This window comes from Mytilus galloprovincialis, chromosome 1 (genome assembly GCF_965363235.1).
Source record: "Mytilus galloprovincialis chromosome 1, xbMytGall1.hap1.1, whole genome shotgun sequence".
Lineage (NCBI taxonomy): Eukaryota > Metazoa > Mollusca > Bivalvia > Mytilida > Mytilidae > Mytilus > Mytilus galloprovincialis.
Genome location: NC_134838.1, coordinates 43,917,608 through 43,939,870, shown reverse-complemented (window position 1 = coordinate 43,939,870; position 22,263 = coordinate 43,917,608). Strand labels below are relative to the sequence as shown.

Here is a 22,263-nt window from a genome sequence, read left to right as displayed (position 1 = left end):
GCACTTTCACTTTCAGTCTGGTTTTCATATAAATAGTAAACTTTATTGTGTTTATAAATTATACATGGCTTGACTCAATGTCCTTATTTTATTACTATTGATATGATTCAGTGGATTCCCTCAACTCAATCGAAAAAAAAGGAGAAAAGATTTGAGAAAAGGCTGATGATGTGATTAAATCAATATTGTTAATAAATAAACTTTGAAATTGTGAAGGAATCATTTCACAATGCATTTACCTACTTGGTTGAACTAATTAAAATATTTCTAGCTTTCTTATTTATAACATTTTATAAAATTAAAATGAATTGCATGTACGTATTTAAGACTTTTTTTTTAGAATATATATATATATTATCGGAACCGAATGACACCAATTAATAAATAGGAGCAATACATTCGTATATTCATTTGTATTTTAAAATAAAATAATTTGTCAACTAAAAATAGCAAGAAATAGAAAGAACGTCCTTATTGAATGACAATGACTGTGATAGGTATGACATGCATTTGATCTGATTAGGATTTCTGAAATTCAAAAGATTCAAACTGAAAGTTGGTTTGACCTATATTCATATCTACGACGGTTTTTTTTCCAATCACTGTGTTATGACAGACCTTTACACGTACTCTTGTGTGTGTGACAGATCATCACATGTATATTCTCAATTTGGATTCTTGGTTGAATGGTAAGCATACATTATGAAAAACTTAATCAAAATAAGTTTATACTGTCAGAGACATATAATATTAATAATATGTCTCTGATACCGTTAAACATAATATATTTTTAGGTTTGAGTATTACCAGGCTGACACTAACTAGTTTGTTTCAAATTTAGTATCGTTTTTAAGTTAGTCGTCATCCGTCCGATTTGTAGTGACTGTTTGTAGTGACTGTAATTATGGCCCCGCCTTCAGGCGGGTCGCCCTATAGTGATCAGTCTGTCCGTCCGTCCATTAAATTTTGGAATAATTTGAACTTGAAATATTGCTTATTTTTATTGAGATATATTGTAAAAATAATTAGGGCCCCGCCTTCAGGCGGGTTGCCCTATAGTGATCAGTCTGTCCGTCCGTCTGTCCGTCCGTCCGTCCGTCCGTCCGTCCGTCCGTCCGTCTGTCTGTCTGTCTGTCCGTCCGTCCGTCCGTCCGTAACACTTTAAATTTGTGTCCGCTCCATATCTAGAGAACCATTATGATTTCATACTTTATACTTTACATGTTTATTAACCACCACCAGATGGCGTGTCATGATGTATGTACAACTTCCTAGGTCAAAGGTCAAGGTAAAATAACTTTGTTTTCAGTTGACAACCCTGTGTCCTGTGGTGAAAATCGTGTCCGCTATATATCTTGAGAACCGTTATGATTTCAAAGTTTATACTTGACATCCATTTTAACCAACACCAGAGGGTGTGTCATGATGTATGTACAACTTCAAGGTCAAGGTCAAAAACTTTGATTTCAGTTGACAACCCCGTGTCCTGTGGTGAAGATCGTGTCCGCTCCATATCTAGATAACCGTTATGATTTTATACTTAATACTTAACATGTTTTTTAACCAACACCAGAGGGTGTGTCATGATGTATGTACAGCTTCCTAGGTCAAAGGTCAAGGTCAAAAACTTTGGTTTCAGTTGACAACCCCGTGTCCTGTGGTGAAGATCGTGTCCGCTCCATATCTAGATAACCGTTATGATTTCAAAGTTTATACTTGACATCCATTTTAACCACCACCAGAGGGCGTGTCATGATGTATATACAACTTATTTACCCCACGTTATTAACAGCGGGGCCCACAGAGATGGCTCCCATCTCAATGATATCTAGTTAGTTCGTGCTTTACTTTATTCCAGCGGGTAGACACGCGTTTCGTGTATATTATTATCGACAGTGGCGCAACAAACCTTTCATGCGCAAAAATCTTCGACTTTGCCTTTATAGTTTTATATTATAATATCTAGAACATACATACCATACATACATGTTTAACAATATGATTTTTGTGAATGTGAACTTAGAAATATCAAAAGATTTAAAACCTTGTCAGTGGTCCTATAATTATATATTTACATGATAAAATTGAGAATGGAAATGGAGAATGTGTCAAAGAGACAACAACCCGACCATAGAACAGACAACAGCAGAAAGTCATCAATAGGTCTTCAATGCAACGAGAAACTCCCTCACCCGGAGGCGTCCTTCAGCTGGCCCCTAAACAAACATTCATATAGTTCAGTGATAATGGACTTCATACTTTACTCCGAATTATACACAAGAAACTAAAATTAATGATGTTTGTTTCATACTAGTATTGGAAATTTGGTCCTAGATAGTTTATTAGATTCATTCACAGCTCATTTACCTTGGAGTCAATTAAAAGCTTGAGATGCTGTATACAAACCTGTTTTTTGTTGAACATCTTCGCTAGCCAAGGTTTACGATCCAGTCCCTCCTCTCCAGAAAAGGGGACTGGAACTTAACTCTTGGCTTGCGAAGATGTTCGTTAAAGGTCGTACTGTTGTCTCAACTTTTTATTAGTATCTTCGCATCTCTTTTTCGTATACGTTACATTTATTATTCATTCATCCATAAAATTAAGTAAAAAACAAAGATACAGAGAAACACATTTAAAGCCAAATATTTAGTTGAAATGATAGCTATATGTTTGTGAGGTATTTTTTCAATATTTGTGGAAGGGGGACTGACACGATGTTAAACATTTGCGTACATTCGCAAAATTGTGTTGCTTCCTTATTAAGTGCAAATTACATCAAAATAAAACATTTCTTTCCTGTCTAATCACGCTTTATTGACAGGTATGTAATCATGATTTTTAACAATAAGTTTAAAAGCTAGAATTATCAGAATGAATGAATTAATACATCTTATGTTTGATTAGTTTTGGAAAACTGTGACAACATAAACAAATCTGGGTCAAAATAAAAGTTTCTATGATAACCTTCGTCATGCAGATGAACTAGTGTTATTCTTATCTTTTTGCAACTTGTTATCACAGCAACATAGCCTTTCTCGCTAACCGTAGATAGCATAATCTTTGCAGCAAATTTCAAGCTAGCATAGTGTACAATCTTAAACAACTGATATACATGAAGACAGCACGAATAAATCTACAGAGCATCTGATTACGATAACGGCATTTAAAGTTCATGAACAAGTATTGATAAAAAGACAAGTTTCTGCTTTCATATTGTAAGGATAGTCTACTATTCAATCATAAAATATAAAACATCATTATCTTTGTTATTCGACGTTTTTTTCAATAAATTAAAGACACCAGTAGTTTAAAGAAAAGTATTGGAAATATATATCCATTGTCGAAATGCGCATCTTATTCAATCAAAATAGGTAATATGAGAGAAACCGGGTGTGTCTTAAAAGTTAACGTGTCCTGTAAATCTATATAAGGTTAAATTGTCACATTGTCTTTTCCAATGGACAGCTGGTATTAAACAAGTGTGTATTTATGGTTTTTAAAAGAGAGGTGTTCCGGTCTTTCTTTTATAATTCATATGATAAATTCTGCAATCACAAAGTGTAGATGATGTTATTGTTTTAAAATGTCATCGGGGCGCAATGATGCAATATGATGACTATAAAACAATAATAAAAGACCGTGTTCTATTAACAAACTCTGAAAAAAATAGTCAACTGAAGGCATCAGATTCAAAGTTGGTTAGACGAGTGTTTGATAATAATACATTGTCATTATATATCAGAATTTTGTTTACAAATCAGTAGATTTGAATAGATAGGGATATCAGAACCCTCGTTTTTGAAAAAAAAAAGCGCTTAGGTTTGTAAAGGTTTTGCATTTGTGTGACGCACAGTTTATTATTCTTTTGTATTCAGTTGTTTTCCTCTCATAGTTGATGTGTTTTCCTCGGTCTGGGTTTGTGATCCGGATTTGGTTTTGCTCAATCGATTGATAAGTGTTGAACAGTGGTATACTACTGTTGCCTTATTTGTCTATTAGAGTTTATATGCCAATGCTAGAATAACCTACAATACGTTACTAATATTTCTTTCACCACAAACACGCGTTTGTTGTGATTAAGATTGTGATACGGTATTGAATGCTGTATCCCTATTCTAACATTTTTTCCTATTATGTCTGTTTGTTTTTATTCACAAATCGTTGTCAATAGAATTGAATTTGATAAGAATGTCATACAAGTGAGAGGTTACGCGCTATAAAACCACCATCCATCATTTTCTACATTAGAAAATACCTGTACCAAGTTAGGAATATGATAGTTGTTGTCCATTCGTTTGATGTGTTTGAAGTTTTGATATTCGTTGCCATTTGATCAGGAACTTTCCGTTATGAATTTTCCTCTGAGTTCAGGTTTTTGTGATTTTACTTTTTCCTAATAATTCGTCCCTTCATACTATTATAGATTTAATAAAACCCATATGTTCTGTAACAGGGACGTGTAGTACGCAATTTTCAATTCAAGGTTCTCCTATTCTGAAAAAATCAACTGTACCTTTATTTCGGGGATTGTTCATCATTTCTTTTGTGAACCTCTTGGAAGATCGTAGAAAATGCTTTCTTTGTTAACAAAGTTTAAAAGTAATTTTGTTACTTTTTACTTGCTCTTTCTGACATTGATTAAGAATAAAACAACCTTAATTATCATTAGTTGTTTTTCGATGAATGTCCTAGAGATTTGAGAAATATCAACGGTCTAAATATGCCAAAACCCGATTTAATTCATTTTCCTATATGTTTATTACGACTAAAGAAATAAAACGAAAACAAAAGTGTATTGTTTTTGTTGATAACTTACCATTTGACAATTGTGAGGGTTTGTTTCTTTGATATAATATGATATCTACCCCTATTTTCTTACTCATAGTGCAATGCCAATGATAGCACCTCATGTTCACTTTGTCGACCATATGTAGTCTTATCAGCCTGCGTCAAGGATAGTAGTGTCGTGGTGTGCTGTCGTCAATTCATATAAGTTGTCTGTTGTTATTTTACGGTTTACATTTTGAAATGCACTTTTTTATTATTTATTTAAATCGTTTTATGTGCTGAGTGTTCTTGCGTTTGTTTGTATTGTATTTATGTCACTTAGTTTTTTTCATTTAAGCGGTATTTTTAACATTGTCATATAAGCGTGAGATTTGGCTAGCCATATAAATAAAGACAATAATTGTGTACCGTTGTTCGAAATTCATAAATCGGTTGAGAAAAAGCAAATCTGGGTGACAAACTAAAACTGAGGGAAACACATCAAATATAAGAGGATAACAACGACACCACAGACACACTAAAAATGCAACACACACAGAAACAAACTATAAGATAACAATAGTCATTTTCCTGACATGGTACAGGACATTTTAAGAAAAAATGGTTGGTTTAACCTGGTTTTGTGGCTTGCCAAACCTCCCGCTTTTATGGCAATGTTAAATATAACACTAAAAAGACAACATTACATGACAGGACTACAATACAAATAAATGGAAGAACATCGATGACAGAGGAATAAACAAATAAACAATACAATAGAACATTATGACATGCTAATAGTTATTAAAGGTACCAGGCTTCTAATTTAATACACAAAGGAAACAGTCGAATAACACTGTTCGAAATTCATAAATCGATTGAGAAAAAAAAATCCGGGTAATGAACTAAAACTGAGGGAAACACATTAAATATAAGAGGAGAACAACGACACAACAGAAACACTAAAATGCATCACACACAGAAACGACATATAAGATAAAAATAGCCGTGTATTGACTTGGTACAGGACACTTTAAGAAAAAATGGGTTGAACCTGGTTTTGTTGCTAGCCAAACCTCCCGCTTTAATGACAATGTTGAATATAACACTAAAATTACAACATTACATGACAGGACTACAATACAAATAAAAGGAACAATATACAGGACAGAGAAACACACAAACAAACAATACAATAGAACATTACGACAAGCCAATAGTTACTCAAAGGTACCAGGCTTATAATTTAATACGCCAGACGCGTTTTTTGTCTGCATAAGACTCATTAGTGACGCTCAGGTCAAAATAGCAAAGAAACCCCAAAAAAGATGAAGAGCAACACAAAATTTCATAAAGTTGTGCCAAATACGGCTACGGTCATCTGCCTTTGAAAAAAAAATCCAAAGTATTTAGAATAATTAATATTTTTGCAAACAATAAATTTATAAAAATGACCATATAATTGATATACATGTTAAAACCAGGGTTCAACCCTTTATTTTATTACACAATGTTCTGTTCTAAGTCAGGACTATTGCAGGTGTCATCTAGAGTTCGTTATTTACCCTTTAACATTTTATATTCGAGCGTCAATGAGTTTATTTTTTGTACTTTGTATATGTTTGTTGGCCTTTGCCATTTGCTTTTGTGGTAGTTCCGTGTTTCTGTTGTTCCGTTTTTTACCTCTTATAGTTGATGTGTTCCCTCGGTTTAAGTTTGTTATCCGGATTATTATTTTTCTTAATCAAACCAGGGGTCGAAGTTCAAAATATTAACGTAAATTTTTGTGTATTAACGGAAAAATTTAGTGTGTACTTTGCATCGAGGCTTGCATTGCTTTAAGCTGCGGTCACACCTTAACAGATAGCTCGAACGGACGCCAAAGGGATGAAAAAAAGTTTTCCGCTGACAAAATGTTTATCCGTTGGGAATCCGTTGGTGTACTGACCATATAAAACGGACCCGTAACGAGTGGCTAACGGACACGTACAGGATATGTTACGTACGAGAAACAGAAACGTACCGGACAGAACGGATGTAAAGCGCACATCCAACGGACGAGTATCGCATAAAACGGACACCTAACGGAAGCGTATCGGATAAAACGGATGAACAAGGTAAGCAAAGAATTAAAGGCGGCAATATCAATACATGTAAATCACACACACTTGACCTTAAAATAATTAAAAAGTGTCCGTGTAACTGGTTTCAGTTTATAGTTTAGAAGGTTTATATTTGCAACATTTAAGTTCAGCTTGGTCTAAATAAGATTTACTTGATAGTGAAGACGTGTCTTACTGCACAATCCATCATGAATTAAAAAAAAAAAACATTCATGACATTCAAGAAATCTGATATACCAATAAATGGCATTTCTAACGCGAAATTTTCAATTGGCAATTTATTCATTTTACATTCGGTACCGACGGTACGTATCCGTTTTATCCGTTATCCTTCGGATTATGTCCGTTTCACATCCGTTTTATCCGTTATACGTCCTTATACGCCCGGTAGAAGTCCGTTGCTGAATTGGTCTACCGGACCTCAAAGGATGTATAACGGACAAGTAACTGACACAAAACGGAAACGAAACGGACAAATATCGTTTAAAACGGACGACTACTGGACGTTTAATGGACACTTCATCCGTTGGACGTCCGTTCAAAAATTTGAACATGATCAAAATTTAACACCGGACAGAACGGACGTCGACGAATGAAACGGAAGTTGAACGGACATGAAACGTATATGAACGGACGTCTTACGGATATAAATGGGCTTCTAACGGACATGAACGGATTGAAAAAAAAAGTTATCCGTTCGGCGTCCGTTTGCACTATCCGGTAAGGTGTGATCGAGGCTTTACATCGAGGCCACAGCAGTTCAAACAATCGAGGATTGTTAAGTTGGGACATACCTCTATTTTTACTGCAAGTTTTGGCATATTTAAAACGGAAATACAAAAAAATGAAATTTTGTTAGAAAATACAAAACAGAAAATGATGAATATTTTTAGCAAAAGATAAATTGGATCGGGGTTTTGTGTGTTCACATAGTATACTAGTTATGACTATTGAACAGCAGTATTTTATTGTTGCCAATATAGTCCTTGATATCTTAAATGTTTTTTTTTTTATTTTTCAGATACGATAAAACATACTTTTCAACTTTATGATGGCAGAAGAACATGTGTATAAAAGGTAATTTATTGGAAATAAACCGTTACGAAAGCAATTGTTTTAATGTATGGTCAAGGAATATGAACAACATGTTATGAAGAGCATATGTGACCATATGTCAGTGAAACAAGAATATTAAGACAAAAAGAAAAAAATTGCATTTCCAGGCCAACATTTCGTTATTAATCTTACAAAGTGTATATACAAAGTTACAAACACCTCATATTAGAGCAACAAAAGGGTATCAGTCTATGTCAACAATAAAGGAGATTACTTAAACGATATGGTCAAGACAACAATCGACAAGATTCCGGACTGTCATCAGTATATATTTATTGTGTACCTGTATTGTTCTAAAACATATATGAATTTCGCAATATTTTATGGCAAATACGTTATTTTCCGTTTCGATTGTTCGATATCCTGTTTCTTCTTGTATTATATAAAGTACAATTAGGTGACCAAACAGTTTGAAGTAAAAGTCCATAACAAAGCTAACCATTTCCATAAGTTATGGATCGACTTATTATTGAATAATGTTTAAATGGGCTAGAATTTAGCTGTTAATTTCTGTGTCATTTGGTCTCTCGTGGAGACTGGTCTCATTGGCAATAATACCTCCACTTCTTTTTTTTTTTTTTTTTATAGAAGAGTTGATAATACATGTAATTATTTGACTCGTTGTTATATAATTGACAATACTTTTGTTGTCTGCTTTTCGTCTCGATTAAATTTATTTAGTTTTAGACACAAATCTCATAGCATATTTCGTGCATTTCAAATTTATGACGGAACACTTGATCTCGGAAGAGTGGAATCTCGGATAAATCGAATATTTTTGTCCGGTCCCTTCGAATTCAACTTAGATATTTTCGACTGTATTTTTGTGACATATTGTTATATAATTTCCACAGGCACTTGTCTCAGAAAATTATTCCTATATACCTTAATATAACTGTTACAAGTGCCTGTGATAATCTCTATAATTTGGTAGTCTACTTTTCATAAAAATAAACTTTTTATTGAGTTTCGGATTGCTTATTTATCTTTTATTCTATCTATACAGCTACTTCATAATAATCCATGATGTAAATGTGTTTATTTTTTACAATTTACAGCGACACAGGATATGCGACTGCAGTAAGGAGGGATTATACTGATGTTGATTACTGTATGCATGTAATTGTGGCTCCGACAATTCTAAGTGATTCCCAAAAAGACAAAATATTTGTGAAGTTTTTAGGAAGTGACGATTCCAATCCGTTAAAATTCAAAAGGTAAGTGATATCCAGGATGAAAATACTTTTCTCATCAAGTAATTTGGCACAACAACTTATGTAATCCCCTTCCCTTTCATGAAAGTGACCTACCGGATTAGACTATTTACCGGATTTGTTATAACATAAGCAACACGATGGGTGCCACACGTAGAACAGAATTTGCTTACCCTTCCGGAGCACCTGGGATCACCCCTAGTTTTTGGTAGGGTTCGTGTTGCTTATTCTTTAGTTTTCTATGTTGTGTCATGTGTTCTATTGTTTGTCTGTTTGTCTTTTTCATTTTTAGCCAGGCGTTGCCAGTTTATTTTCGATTTATGAGTTTGACTGTCCCTCTGGTATCTTTCATCCCTCTTTTTTAATACGAACAGATCTCAATATTCTTCGTTCAATCACATTTTAATGAATATAATTAATAAAGATGAGTTTTTTTCGTTTAACTTAATGAAACATAATATCAGCGACATAACAAACTATAAAACATACAGCAGTCAATCCAAAGTCTGCAATTATGACAGGTTTAATTTTTTAACCTTTGTTTACAATATGTCACGATCTAAATAATTCTAAGTATAAAAAAGTATTACAAAAAATAGCAAACTCTTAGGCATATTCAAAAAGGGCAACTAGAGTAAAAAAAGTACTGGTTTCGATTACCGGTACACGATTACGCCGTTTATTTTATTTAAGTAACATTGAGAAAAAACTTTGATTTTCTTGAGAACATTTGTTTACGTTTCTTTCTCTTGACAAAGTACTTGACTGTATGATATTTGAATAAGATAAGTTTTTTCCCAGGCTTTTGGTTATGATCTATATCTAATAATTCAGATTTTCTTTAGTGTCCAAACGTTATGATTCTGGTAAATACATGTCATTGTTTGCTTTAATTTCGGAACAGATATATAAGCAACATATGCAGCAGGTATAATGGCTACTTCTATTTGTTCATCTTTCGGATCAGTTCATTGTTAATCGGTCTTCACATCGTTTAAATACGAATTATAAAAACTTTGAATTGATTACAGCACACTCGAGGGTTGTTTTGACACGAACTTCATATGCAAAACATGATAATGGTCTTACAAATTGAGTCATTGTTTTAATTTTCATGAACTTAGAAAGTGTTTGTAAGTCTGTATTTGTATCAACATCATTGCGTTATGTATACTGGTATTATAGTATTCTGGAGAGTCTTGACGTTCAAAATATTAAAAATGAGCCCGGGGGACATTTGATCGGACACAACTGTTTATACACTTTTTTTTATTCTGTAGCGCACATTCATCATAAATGTACCAATACTTGAGTATTTGTACTTTTTATATCTTGTGCAAATGTAAATCATAAATTTTGGTGAATGAAGTTTTCTGGGACTCAGAATATATTATATGTAATGCATCAACGTACATTTTTATGTGAAGGGGTCAATTCTTTGGACATCTATATATATTTGTCATACAAATTTGGTAACACGAGTTTCATTTTAGTAGTTTTCAAAGTCAAAAAATGTGCAGTAATGTACATTTTTGTGGTATGAAGACACCATACTTGCGATACTTTCCTGAATAGCAATTTTATGTTTAAATATGATATAACGTTAAGTTTCACAACATTAACTCATACAGGACTAACTGCGTGCGTCATCTGATTCCCATATTTTTCGACTCGAACAGCATTTGAAGGGAAATCGAATAATGAAGTTGGTTTGACGTCTATGAACGAGGAAAGAAAATAACCAGTTTTGCAGAAAAAAGAATCCACTACACTCGTTTATGTCGAACAGCATAATGCAAAATGTTACTGTGGGCAAGACACAAATTTAAATTGATCGAGCTTTGGACTATTATTTCGCGTTAATTTATCAGCACACTGCATAATGCCTGTTAAATTTGAAAAGAAAATAAATTAAGCCTTCTTTTGATAAACCGAATGACGAACCCTACCAAAAACTGGGGGTTATCTAAGGTGCTCCGGAAGAGTAAGCAGATTCAGATATGGCACCGGTCGTGTTGTTGATGTAATTGCAAACCCCGTAAATAGTCTAATTCGATAGGTCAAATTCGTGAAAATGATAGGGTATTGTAGTTACGACATATAAGGCACATATCCGATATCAACTGTGAAACGGTTATTCCATAACGGCCGACCAACTCGTGATGGCGTCCGTAAATTTCGAAGGGATGATTTCAATTTCACCATTTGAAACTCTTGGTTTAATAGCTTCCATGTGAGCAGCAAACCTCTTTCTAGAAAATCATGATAGGAAATACAAGTCCGGGAATATCTTATCAATTGGGAGATATATACTCTGTATGCAGGCGCAGCTAGAATGTTGCTACATATAAATGGAAAGTTTACAATTGGGAAACTGAAATCATCTCTATTGTCGTAAAGTTTTGTTTTCAACCGACCCTTTTTTATAGATGTAAGTCAACATATGAGGCAGACTAAACTGCATCTGTTGTATCCTTTATCTCTAGTTCGATAGGATAGATGCGTTCAACAGTCACCAAATATTTAATTATTTAGCATCTACTGGTATATAGCTGAAAGTTAAGTTATATGGTATTGCTAACTTCTTATCTTTCTTCCTAAGAAGTTCCTATATGAAGTACGCCTCATAATAACAAAGGAACAAGTCGACAAGAAGTGAAGCACAATTGGTTCCCATTAGAATGTCGACAGTCTGGGAAAACACATCCTCCAAACGTAACAAATATGTAGTTTATAACCAACAGTTTCTCCATGAAGGTATACTGTAAATTAACTATCTTGTGACATAGTTAAGGACTCACTGATGATCGTCTATAAGTTACAACTGGTATACACTTGTAATTGACCCTAATGACCTGTACCAAGTTAAGTAATGTTGTCTTTAATTAAGTGACTGGTGGTGCTATAACAGAGACAAAATGCCTGACTGAAAACGAATACATTTCAACAGAGAAAGTGACAAATATAAAAGAAATATAAAATTTACTAAAAAAAAATTAAATCATATAAGTATTGCCCTTGGGAAATCATCTTATCTAATTTTGAAAATATTTTTGCTAATTATGAAAATATTTCCCCGTCGAATTCCCTGAATCCTGAGCTGTTGTAAAGCGTAGTTTGCGCGAACTATAGATGCTTGCCAGGAAATTCGACGTGACCTGTCCTATCAACTGTAGTATAACTAATGAAATGTGAGTTGTAAGTTGATAGAACTTGGGGGATAAAAAATTGTCATTTAAAAGACTAACCAGTGATAAAAAATGCACTGAATGGCCATTGCTCAGATTATATGAAAAAGAAAAAAAAATAATAAAAAAAAAATATGAGCTAAGTAATCCCCTGAAGTGGTAAGATTTTAAGTGAGGTGGAATTCAAAAGGGAGTATAAAGGGAGCCTTCAAGTCGCATGTGCTGAAAAAGTATTAGAGAGAGAGAGAGAGAGACAAACATGAATATATACAAATATGATGTACAAATGATGGCTGAATATTCAGAAAATTATCAGGTTCACATGTGTTTCTTTTCACATATTGAATTACGCGTTGTTGCAAAAAAACTCCATGACACAAGTTCTTTAAATACAGTAAAATATAAATCCATATGTATCAGGGGAAAACAGCAACTCTCGAACGGCTGAATATTTTATGAAATTGGTAAATTCGAATTGAAATATTTGTCACTATAGATAAGGCCTAAAGTTAAAATACATTATTTCTTCTGCTAAACGATATTGTATAAAGATAGGTCCAAGTGTATCGCAAGAAAAACAGCAACTCTTCGTATGGCTGAATACTTCAAAACAAGTATAGTTAATTCGCATAAAGTTCAATAATGGTCAAAAGTTCACATTAAAGTTCATTGTTCTTGGTAATCCATTCAAGTTCGATAATGTCCAGATATCAAATATGACTCAGGTATTTTTAGACAATGTCAGTGACAATGTCAATGCTTTTCGAATAGTGTCCTTGAAAATACGAATATAACGACAATAACTGATGTCCACCGACCAAGTATTTTGATAAGATGGTCTTGAATATTAACAGGTCCTGCCGATGTACTGGCAACAATTCTAAAGGAATGACCATTATATAAGCTTGAGTTGTACCCACAAATATCTAGTACATGTCTTAGACTTCTGATGAAAAAATCCCGGTCTAAAGCGTTACCACATTCTCTTTGACAAACAATGGATCTGAAAAACAAAAAGATGCTTCTCTACCCTTCCTGATTGCAATATACTTTGGACAGCAGAGAAAGGACAAATGGTATGATCGGATTTGTGAAGCTGTATACTGACACCTTAACGAAAAGGATCTGTTTTTGAGGTTTAATGGTGTAAAATAGCATAAGAATCGAGAATCTCAACATCCGTTACACTTAGATTTACAGTAGAATCAAACAGTAAATGCACCACATCTAAGAAATCCAAAAAAGGCTACTGTACAGGCCGTTTCTAACATACCATCAATAAAGGTAGAGGACACACCTGCTCTAAGAGAACTGCAAATTCTCCCAAGTACCTAAAAAGTAATAGGAAGACGTGGTTTTTGATTATGCTCTCCTTGTATACGTTTGAAGGCGCGCATTATCATATTGAGTCTATGAAGTGTCGATTCATTTGTATAATCAAACGGATGGTCACAGTTACTTTGGATATATAATAAAACCGAATTCCACATAAATACAATTTAATGGTTGTATGTAAAAGTCTCAAGTTTTTGTAACAATGTGCGACAGAATAAATCAAAATATCCTCAGTAATAGGAGGCATGGGTTGACCTAACCAGACAACCCCGTTATTAGCCAGAAATGCAGTACTAGTATAAGCTCGATATCCAACTTTATACCTCTGAGTTGATAACACGTCACCATAAATCCGACACTGTAGACTTTAATGCCAGTTGTGAGGTACTTTGTCCGCTAAAGGTGTGAGTATCTTGAAACGTTCTAGCTGTAAACGAGAAAGAGAGTCACTGATATTATTCTGAACTCCTGGAACGTGTTCGGCGCGAAAACAAAAATTATTTATACAGGCATACACAGTAAGAGTTCTCATAAGTTTCATTATCAATAAACATCTGGAATTGCCTTTATTAACAATATGAAAGGTGGCTTCATTGTCACATCGAAATAAGATTCTTTTAGTGGTCCACGAATGACCCCATAAGATGGCCGCAACGACTATAGGATAGAGTTCTAGAAAAGCCATGGAAAATTTCTTTTCGCATATAGAATTTAAATCATCCGGCCAAGGAGAACAAACCATTTCCCCTTGAAATAGCCACCATAACCAATGGTAGAAGCCGCATCTGTATATAGTTCGATATCCCTAACACGAGTATAGTCAGAATCATAGAACACATTAATGCCATTCCAGTTTACCAAAAACGAGTACCAACCAGATGCTCCGCAGGGCACAGCTTTATACGACCGCAGAGGTTGAACCCTGAACGGTTGGGGCAAGTATGGACACAACATTCAAGCTGGATTCAGCTCTAAATTTGGATTGTGATTAAATAGTTGACACAGCATAGGTTTCTGACACAGAATGAATGTGGTCTAATGAACTTAAAATACTTTTTTTTCCTTTGAGCAATTCACTATGCTGTTGAATATCAATCCTCTCAAAAAAATGTTTGAAGAAATTTTCTTTTTATTTATGAAATCTGAAATGAGAAAAGTTTAACCCCCCTTTTTTTCCTCACATCCCCCTTTCCCTTTGTTATCACTGAATAGTAAAGATTGTTTTAATTTATCAATTGGTAGTAAAAGTGAATATACATTGTGTATTGTATAAAACAATGATTTAAGTTGATTCAACTACTATTCTGGACAAAGAAAGATAACTCCAATCAATTGAAAATTTCTTGCTATTGCACAATATTGTGCAATTAGATATTTCTTGCTATTGCGCAATACTGTGCAATTGAAAATATTTGCTATTGCACAATACTGTGCAATTGAAGATTTCTTGCTATTGCGTAATACTGTGCAATTGAAAATTTCTTGCTATTGCACAATACTGTGCAATTGAAGATATCTTGCTATTGCTGAATACTGTGCAATTGAAAATTTCTTGCTATTGCACAATACTTAATATAATTATTTCGGATCCTGATTTGAACTAACTTGAAAACTGGGCCCATAATCAAAAATCTAAGTACATGATTAAATTCAGCATATCAAAAAAGCCAAAGAATTCAATTTTTATTTAAATCAAACTTAGTTTTATTTTGGACCCTTTGGTATTTAATGTAGACCAATATGAAAACGGGACTAAAAATTAAGAATCTACATACACAGTTAGATTTGGCATATCAAAGAACCCCAATTATTCAATTTTTGATGAAATCAAACAAAGTTTAATTTTGGACCCCGATTTGGACCAACTTGAAAACTGGGCCAATAATAAAAAATCTAAGTACATTTTTAGATTCAGCATATCAAAGAACCCCAAGGATTCAATTTTTGTTAAAATCAAACTAAGTTTAATTTTGGACCCTTTGGACCTTAATGTAGACAAATTGGAAAACGGGACCAAAAATTAAGAATCTACATACACAGTTAGATCCGGCATATCAAAGAACCCAAATTACTCAATTTTTGATGAAATCAAACAAACTTAAGTTCAATTTTGGACCCTTTGGGCCCTTTATTCCTAAAAACCTGTTGGGACCAAAATTCCCAAAATCAAACCCAACCTTCTTTTTATGGTCATAAACCTTGTGTTTAAATTTCAAAGATTTCTATTTACTTATACTAAAGTTATGGTGCGAAAACCAAGAATAATGCTTACTTGGGCCCCTATTTGGCCCCTAATTCCTAAACTGTTCAGACCTTAACTCCCAAAATCAATCCCAACCTTCCTTTTGTGGTCATAAACCTTGTGTTTAAATTTCATTGATTTCTATTCTCTTATACTAAAGTTATTGTGCGAAAACCAAGAATAATGCTTATTTGGGCTCTTTTTTGGACCCTAATTCCTAAACTGTTTGAACTGAAACTCCAAAAATCAATCCCAACCTTCCTTTTGGGGTCATAAACCTTGTGTCAAAATTTCATAGATTTCTATTTACTTAAACTAAAGTTATAGTGCGAAAACCAAAAAAATGCTTATTTGGGCCTTTTTTGGCCCCTAATTCCTAAAATTTTGGGACCAAAACTCCCAAAATCAATCCCAACCTTCCTTTTGTGGTTATAAACCTTGTGTTAAAATTTCATAGATTTCTATTCACTTTTACTAAAGTTAGAGTGCGAAAACTAAAAGTATTCGGACGACGACGACGACGACGACGACGACGCCAACGTGATAGCAATATACGACGAAAAATTAAAAAAATTTGCGGTCGCATAAAAACGCAAATCGGTACGACATTCATCGGTCAAATATATTTTGTCTTTGAGATCCTTGACAGCTGGTAATTAAGATATTATGTATGAGACAAAAAAACGACCCGGAATTTTAACCTTATAGCAAAATTTAAATGCCCTAACAATTGTAGAAGTTCACGTTTATTACAATAATGTCTGTTTAAAAACTTCTTGGTTAATTCACTGATGCGACTTGTTTTATCTAAAGGCAAGCGGGTCTCCATCTTTTCCGTATCAAGTATAATACCCAAATATTCAATAACTGTACAAGGGCCTACAACCTTGTGTTTAGCCAGTGGAATATTAAGTCTTTTAAAAAGAGTAGTCATTAATGCCATAGTTCTCTCAGCGCAAGAATCGGGTTTATCTATAGTCAAGAAATCGTCTAAAAGATCAAATATATATTCATTTTGTAGATATTAGTAGCAATACAACAAATCGCTCTGACTGGATAAGTTATCGAAAATAATTGGCGAGCTTCTACAAGCAAACGCTAGTCTATTAAAGAAAATGTATTCTTTACACCATTTAATGCAAAATAAATGCCACTGGTCCTTTCTAATACCTAATTCTTTGAAAGCGGCCTCTATATCGAACTTTGAACACAATGAAAAACGACACAATTTTCGTATAACTTTGATCGCATCGTCTATTCTGCATGACATACGTCATTGAACAATCTTCCTTACTGATCAAGTCATTAATACTACAATTATCATCATCGTCATGTGGGGCTGATAAATCCAATATAAGCCGCTTTTTCCCGGAGTACTTTCACACAGCAAGTCCCAAAGGGCTGACTCGATAATAGTTAAACAGTTGAATTTTGTACGGACCTGACAAGAAACCCTTTTCACATTCTTGTTAATAAGCTCCCGCACGGATAAAGGTTGAGAACGAGCTGAAAAGTTATTCTTACATTCAAATGTCGGGAAATCAATACATTTAATCACAGTGGCAAAACCCTCATTAATAAAACTACAAAGATAATTAACAAAATGTATATCTGGATGCGTTTGCAATAAATCACGTAACAAATTAACATTGATAGGTGAATTTTCGATAACAGGAATTGTTACTATTCATTTTTTTATCTTCGTTGATTGTAGTCGACCCTCTAGAAGATTAGTTCCTTTGAATATCTTTGTTGCAGTTAAAGGCGGAATGAAAAGCGAAACAAGAACTGCAAATATGAGTCAAAGAACAACTCGGTCTGGCAAATCCCCTTGCCGTGTTATAGTTATTGCAGACTTCTTTCCCATCGTGCAAAATTCGTGTTCTGCCCCTCCTATCGACGCGATCGGAAGATGGTCTATTCTTAGGATAAGTACTATGTTCTACTGATTAAGAAGAAAGAAGGCAAACATTTGTTCCGTGATCAATAGCGTAACAAAGTCTACAAACTTCTGGCCTTGCATGAGGAGCTAAAAGCGTAAGAATGTCATTGTCTTTAACTCCCCAGTCAAATTTAACTTTGAAATCGCGAAGTGCAGTTGCAGCTTTGGCAGCAGAAAGTTGTTATTCGTAAAATTTTTCACCGTAGCTAGATTCAATTTGTAAAATGTTAGCTAAGTAACTATTAAATTCTTCGCTGGGTTGAGGAAAAACTCAACACACCACGCGCTTATATTTGCCAAAAGCGCATACGAACTCTTTAATAGTGAGCGTTCTATGAAGCCGGATACCCCTTTTCCCTGGCAAGTTAATTTCAAGACCACTGCTAATAAGCAAAGTACTAGCTGCCCTACCTTCAATAATTTGCTTTTTAAGCGCTGGTGAAATTATATCCAAAAAGGGAACAGACGATGATGGCACTCCGTTAATAGTAGCTATAGAAGTGTTAAGGGTGGGATTTATTCCGCAATCGCTTTCACTAGGAGAAACACCGTACCATTTGTATAATGTAAACACATGATCATCTGCGGTGTCGGTGCACTTGTTGAAATCTATTTCGTCTTGTATCTTGTATATTCCCGGGAAAATCCGCTGATAAAGAAGTATTAGAATTATTCCTATTTGTGTCAGAATTCTTTTAATCCCTTAAGCTTAATCCTATAACAACTTCTGTTAAATTTCCGATCAGAACTTGAAGTTCGTTAGACGAATTACTGGTCACATTTGGTGAAATTGGCGAGACTTCCTGGGCTTCATTTGTCAATTGTTCAGGTTCGGAAACTGATTTGAGATTATCAAAATAAATTTGTTGTAACACTGTTTTACTTAATTTTGAAGTAATGTTTATTCCAATATTTGTCAGTTCTTCCTTGAACTTCTTAACTGTCCAAGACGAACAGTCACTTTCTTGTCTGCTGATTTCAATTGAATCCACAGAAAACCGACTTGTAGATTTCCTGTTTCTCCGAGAAGCCATAATGTTAAGTAATCCGTAAAAAACTTTCAAAAGTTAAAAACCAAACTTTGCATATATATTAAAAGTGTTGATATTAATTCCAGAATAATATTTTTGGTAAGACAAAAACTGCTAACGAAAATGATCGAAAGAAGACAGCGTTATCTATCAACATAATTTCTATAATGATTATTTTAACGACTATGGTCTGACCGCTATCTGACTGCTACGCTATAAAATCTCGACGAGACACAGAAACAAAAAAAAAACACCCGAAAGTCGTTATGGATCATTAAGAGAAGAACTTCTCAAACGAACAATAAAATGCAGCTGTCGAAACAATTATAAACTAAATTATATGCTATATATTCAAATAATTTAACATTAATCAAGAAATCAAGCATTTTGATAATGTCAGTTTTAGAGAATTTTTTGTATAAATCAGAGTGATTCTTTAAAAAGTAGGATTTATCCCTCACTAAGACAAACTAGTTGTATCTACGTTGGCCATTCTTTTTTATAAAACAAAGCAATACAACACTTAAAATTTGTCTTTTAGTTTGGAATGGGGAATACTAGTGTAAAGTGTAGAAAAGTCATCACAAAGAAAATGTGTTCATACTATTGAAAGATGAAAGAGTCTTAGATTGAATGTACTCAAAGAGATCTTTGGAATTTTTTAAAATCTACATCTGATTCACGCCTCTAGAATGGGCAGTTTCACAATAACTTTGAGGTCCGGCTTTGGTTGCTATTAAAATAGATGTTAATAATTTAGAAAGAGGTTTCGTGGGGCACTTGGAAGACCCAGCAATATATATTATTTAATTTTACGATAATTCAAGTATGAATGTATAATTAAACATACAATTCAACAAAGCGAAATTAAGAATGAAATTTTTCATTTAGTCGGCATGAGTCATTAAAATGATATTAAACTGTTTCTTTTTATAACTTACACATTACATTAATCGTATCTAAAATTAGATGATCACAATGAAAACAATATTTAAGATACATCGTATGAATACGTAGTGAAATTCAAATGATGAAATATTTTAATAATTAATAGTTTTCGAATTTTAACAGAGAACTTGAGGATGGGTATGTAGAGTATGAAGGCGTTTTGAAAGCAAAAAAAGGGGATCTTATATTCTATAATTACTATGTTCTAATAAATGGATCTGAAGAAGTGAAAGAATTCATCTATAGACAGGGAGATGGAAAAAGAAAGAAAGGAATATGGTATCGAACAATTGGTAGCAAAGATATACAAAAAAAGGGTAATTCACATATTAAGATACTCTCCATCCAATTGGTTGACCATATGATGTTATATAGCAGTATGTTTTAGGTTTTGATTATATCATAGAAAGCTTATAATCTCTAGCAATAGTGGACAAAGTTTTCAAATCCTTGTTAAAAGGTATGCAAGTAACTATTATTTAAAATGTAAATTAAATCTCAAAAATACTGAACTCCGAGGAAAATTCAAAACGAAATATCCCTAATCAAATGGCAATATCAAAAGCTTAAACACATCGAACGAATGGATAACACAAACAGACAAAAAAGCTTAAAAGAGCTGCTGGTAAAATGTTAAAATCAAACATTCCTTTTGTTGAACATGTTTTTCTTTACATTAAAGTGGTCTTAAGGGAGCTCGGCGGGTATAAATCATTTTTTTAAAAATAGGATTTCGCTTTATTTTTTCTAAATGAACTTTATTATATACTTAATAGAAAAATGAATTAAAAAATGGGGTCTTCGTTCATTTAAGCTCACAATCTGCGTCCGAAAGAAGCACACATTTTTGTTAATCTCTTTTTTTTCTGTTGAACTAATAGGAGAAATAGAGGTAATATCGAAGTAAAAAAAAAGAACTAAGTTACAGAAATCGCTTAAATTTACAATTATTTAGTTTATGTACAGCTTATTTGAAAACAATGATAAAAAATATAGTTCACCGATTAGTTAAAAAAGATATTTCAATTTTAATGCCAAAAAATGGCATTTTTTTCACCAAAGGGAGATAATTTGGAGCTTTTCCGATGATATAAACATTTTAAAAGTCATCTACGCCAAACCGAATCGATTTTTTTGGGTTAATTTTTGTACCATATCATAAGGTAATAACTAATAGTGTAATAAATAAAATTTGTAGTGAAAAAAAAAACAAATCTTTAATTTTTCGCTAAAATTTTGTACCTCACTCATATTACATCATTACTATTAATTGCTTTTTAGATGTGTATCACATATATGATGGTGTTGTACAAGGAGAACCATTGGATGAAAAAGACAAAGATCAAAATATATTGTCCAAATGGATAAGCAAAGGCCTTAAAAAAGTTTCAAAATGGATGGGAAATGACGAATATCAAAAGATCTTACGGATTGATGCTGAACTAGCAATGAAGGAGTTTATGCGTGGTCTATTTGCAGATATAAATAATATCAGGGGAGAGGAATTGATTCTACGTTTTTCGGATATTGTCCAGGGTCTAAGAAAGTTCTATTACATGAAAGAAAAATTGTGGTCATCAGTTGATGATTTCAATAAAACAATTGCAGAGGTATTTTCTATTTTAAGACTTCAAGCTTGAAAAACAATTGATCAAATTAATCGATTTATTAAAAGTAAACGATTGAAATGGAACCTCTTTCCAGTTTTTCGACCTCATTTCATTAAAACAAGAATGCATGTACAGTTATCATACACATAATAGACCATCGCTTTTTTTGTATGGACAAACACATTCTTTCATTCATAATCATTATGGACCTTGCTTGTTAGAAGATGGATTATGAAAATTCTGTGTCACTAAAATGATATCAAGTATACAACGTACGTACGTCTTATTCATTAGTGGTTTTCGAATCAAAACATTTTAAAGAAAAAAATCAAATATGAAGTTGGAGAATATTGGTTATTATATTCCAAAAAGTTGTGGTAAATACATCTAAGCTCATGTGCGACTGTATATAAAACTCGAGCAGGTAAAAACACATGTTTCATCGGGCCCAAGACGTGCACAATCAGTAACATATCAATCAACGATTATTAAACTCATCACATAAACCATGCTAAGAACTGAGTACACCAAGCGTTGCGTCAACATCACATTCATGTTTGATGCTCAAATTGAAAAGATTTTGAAGAACAAAATTAAGTCATTAGGTTATACGAAAAATCAAATCAGAATATTACAAAGACCGTAGGCAAGATATTGTAAGTTTTCATCTGACTATTATAGGAAGACTATACAAAGTATTAGCATTGAAGTCGTCTGCCTATACATATCCATAGATTTATATGTGTT

General features: G+C 33.4%; 1 protein-coding gene across 1 annotated transcript in view; it reads left to right on the top strand.

Moving 5' to 3' along the window:
• Positions 1-512: 512 nt before the first annotated feature.
• LOC143060974 (E3 ubiquitin-protein ligase rnf213-alpha-like) overlaps positions 513-22,263 on the top strand; it is a 170,144-nt gene continuing 148,393 nt past the window's right edge. The window contains exons 1-5 of the mRNA XM_076233657.1: positions 513-689; positions 7,912-7,967; positions 9,065-9,223; positions 20,030-20,223; positions 21,188-21,516. Coding sequence (XP_076089772.1) covers positions 7,939-7,967; positions 9,065-9,223; positions 20,030-20,223; positions 21,188-21,516 — 711 coding nt within the window. The 5' untranslated portion in view covers positions 513-689; positions 7,912-7,938. The remainder of the gene's footprint in view (positions 690-7,911; positions 7,968-9,064; positions 9,224-20,029; positions 20,224-21,187; positions 21,517-22,263) is intronic.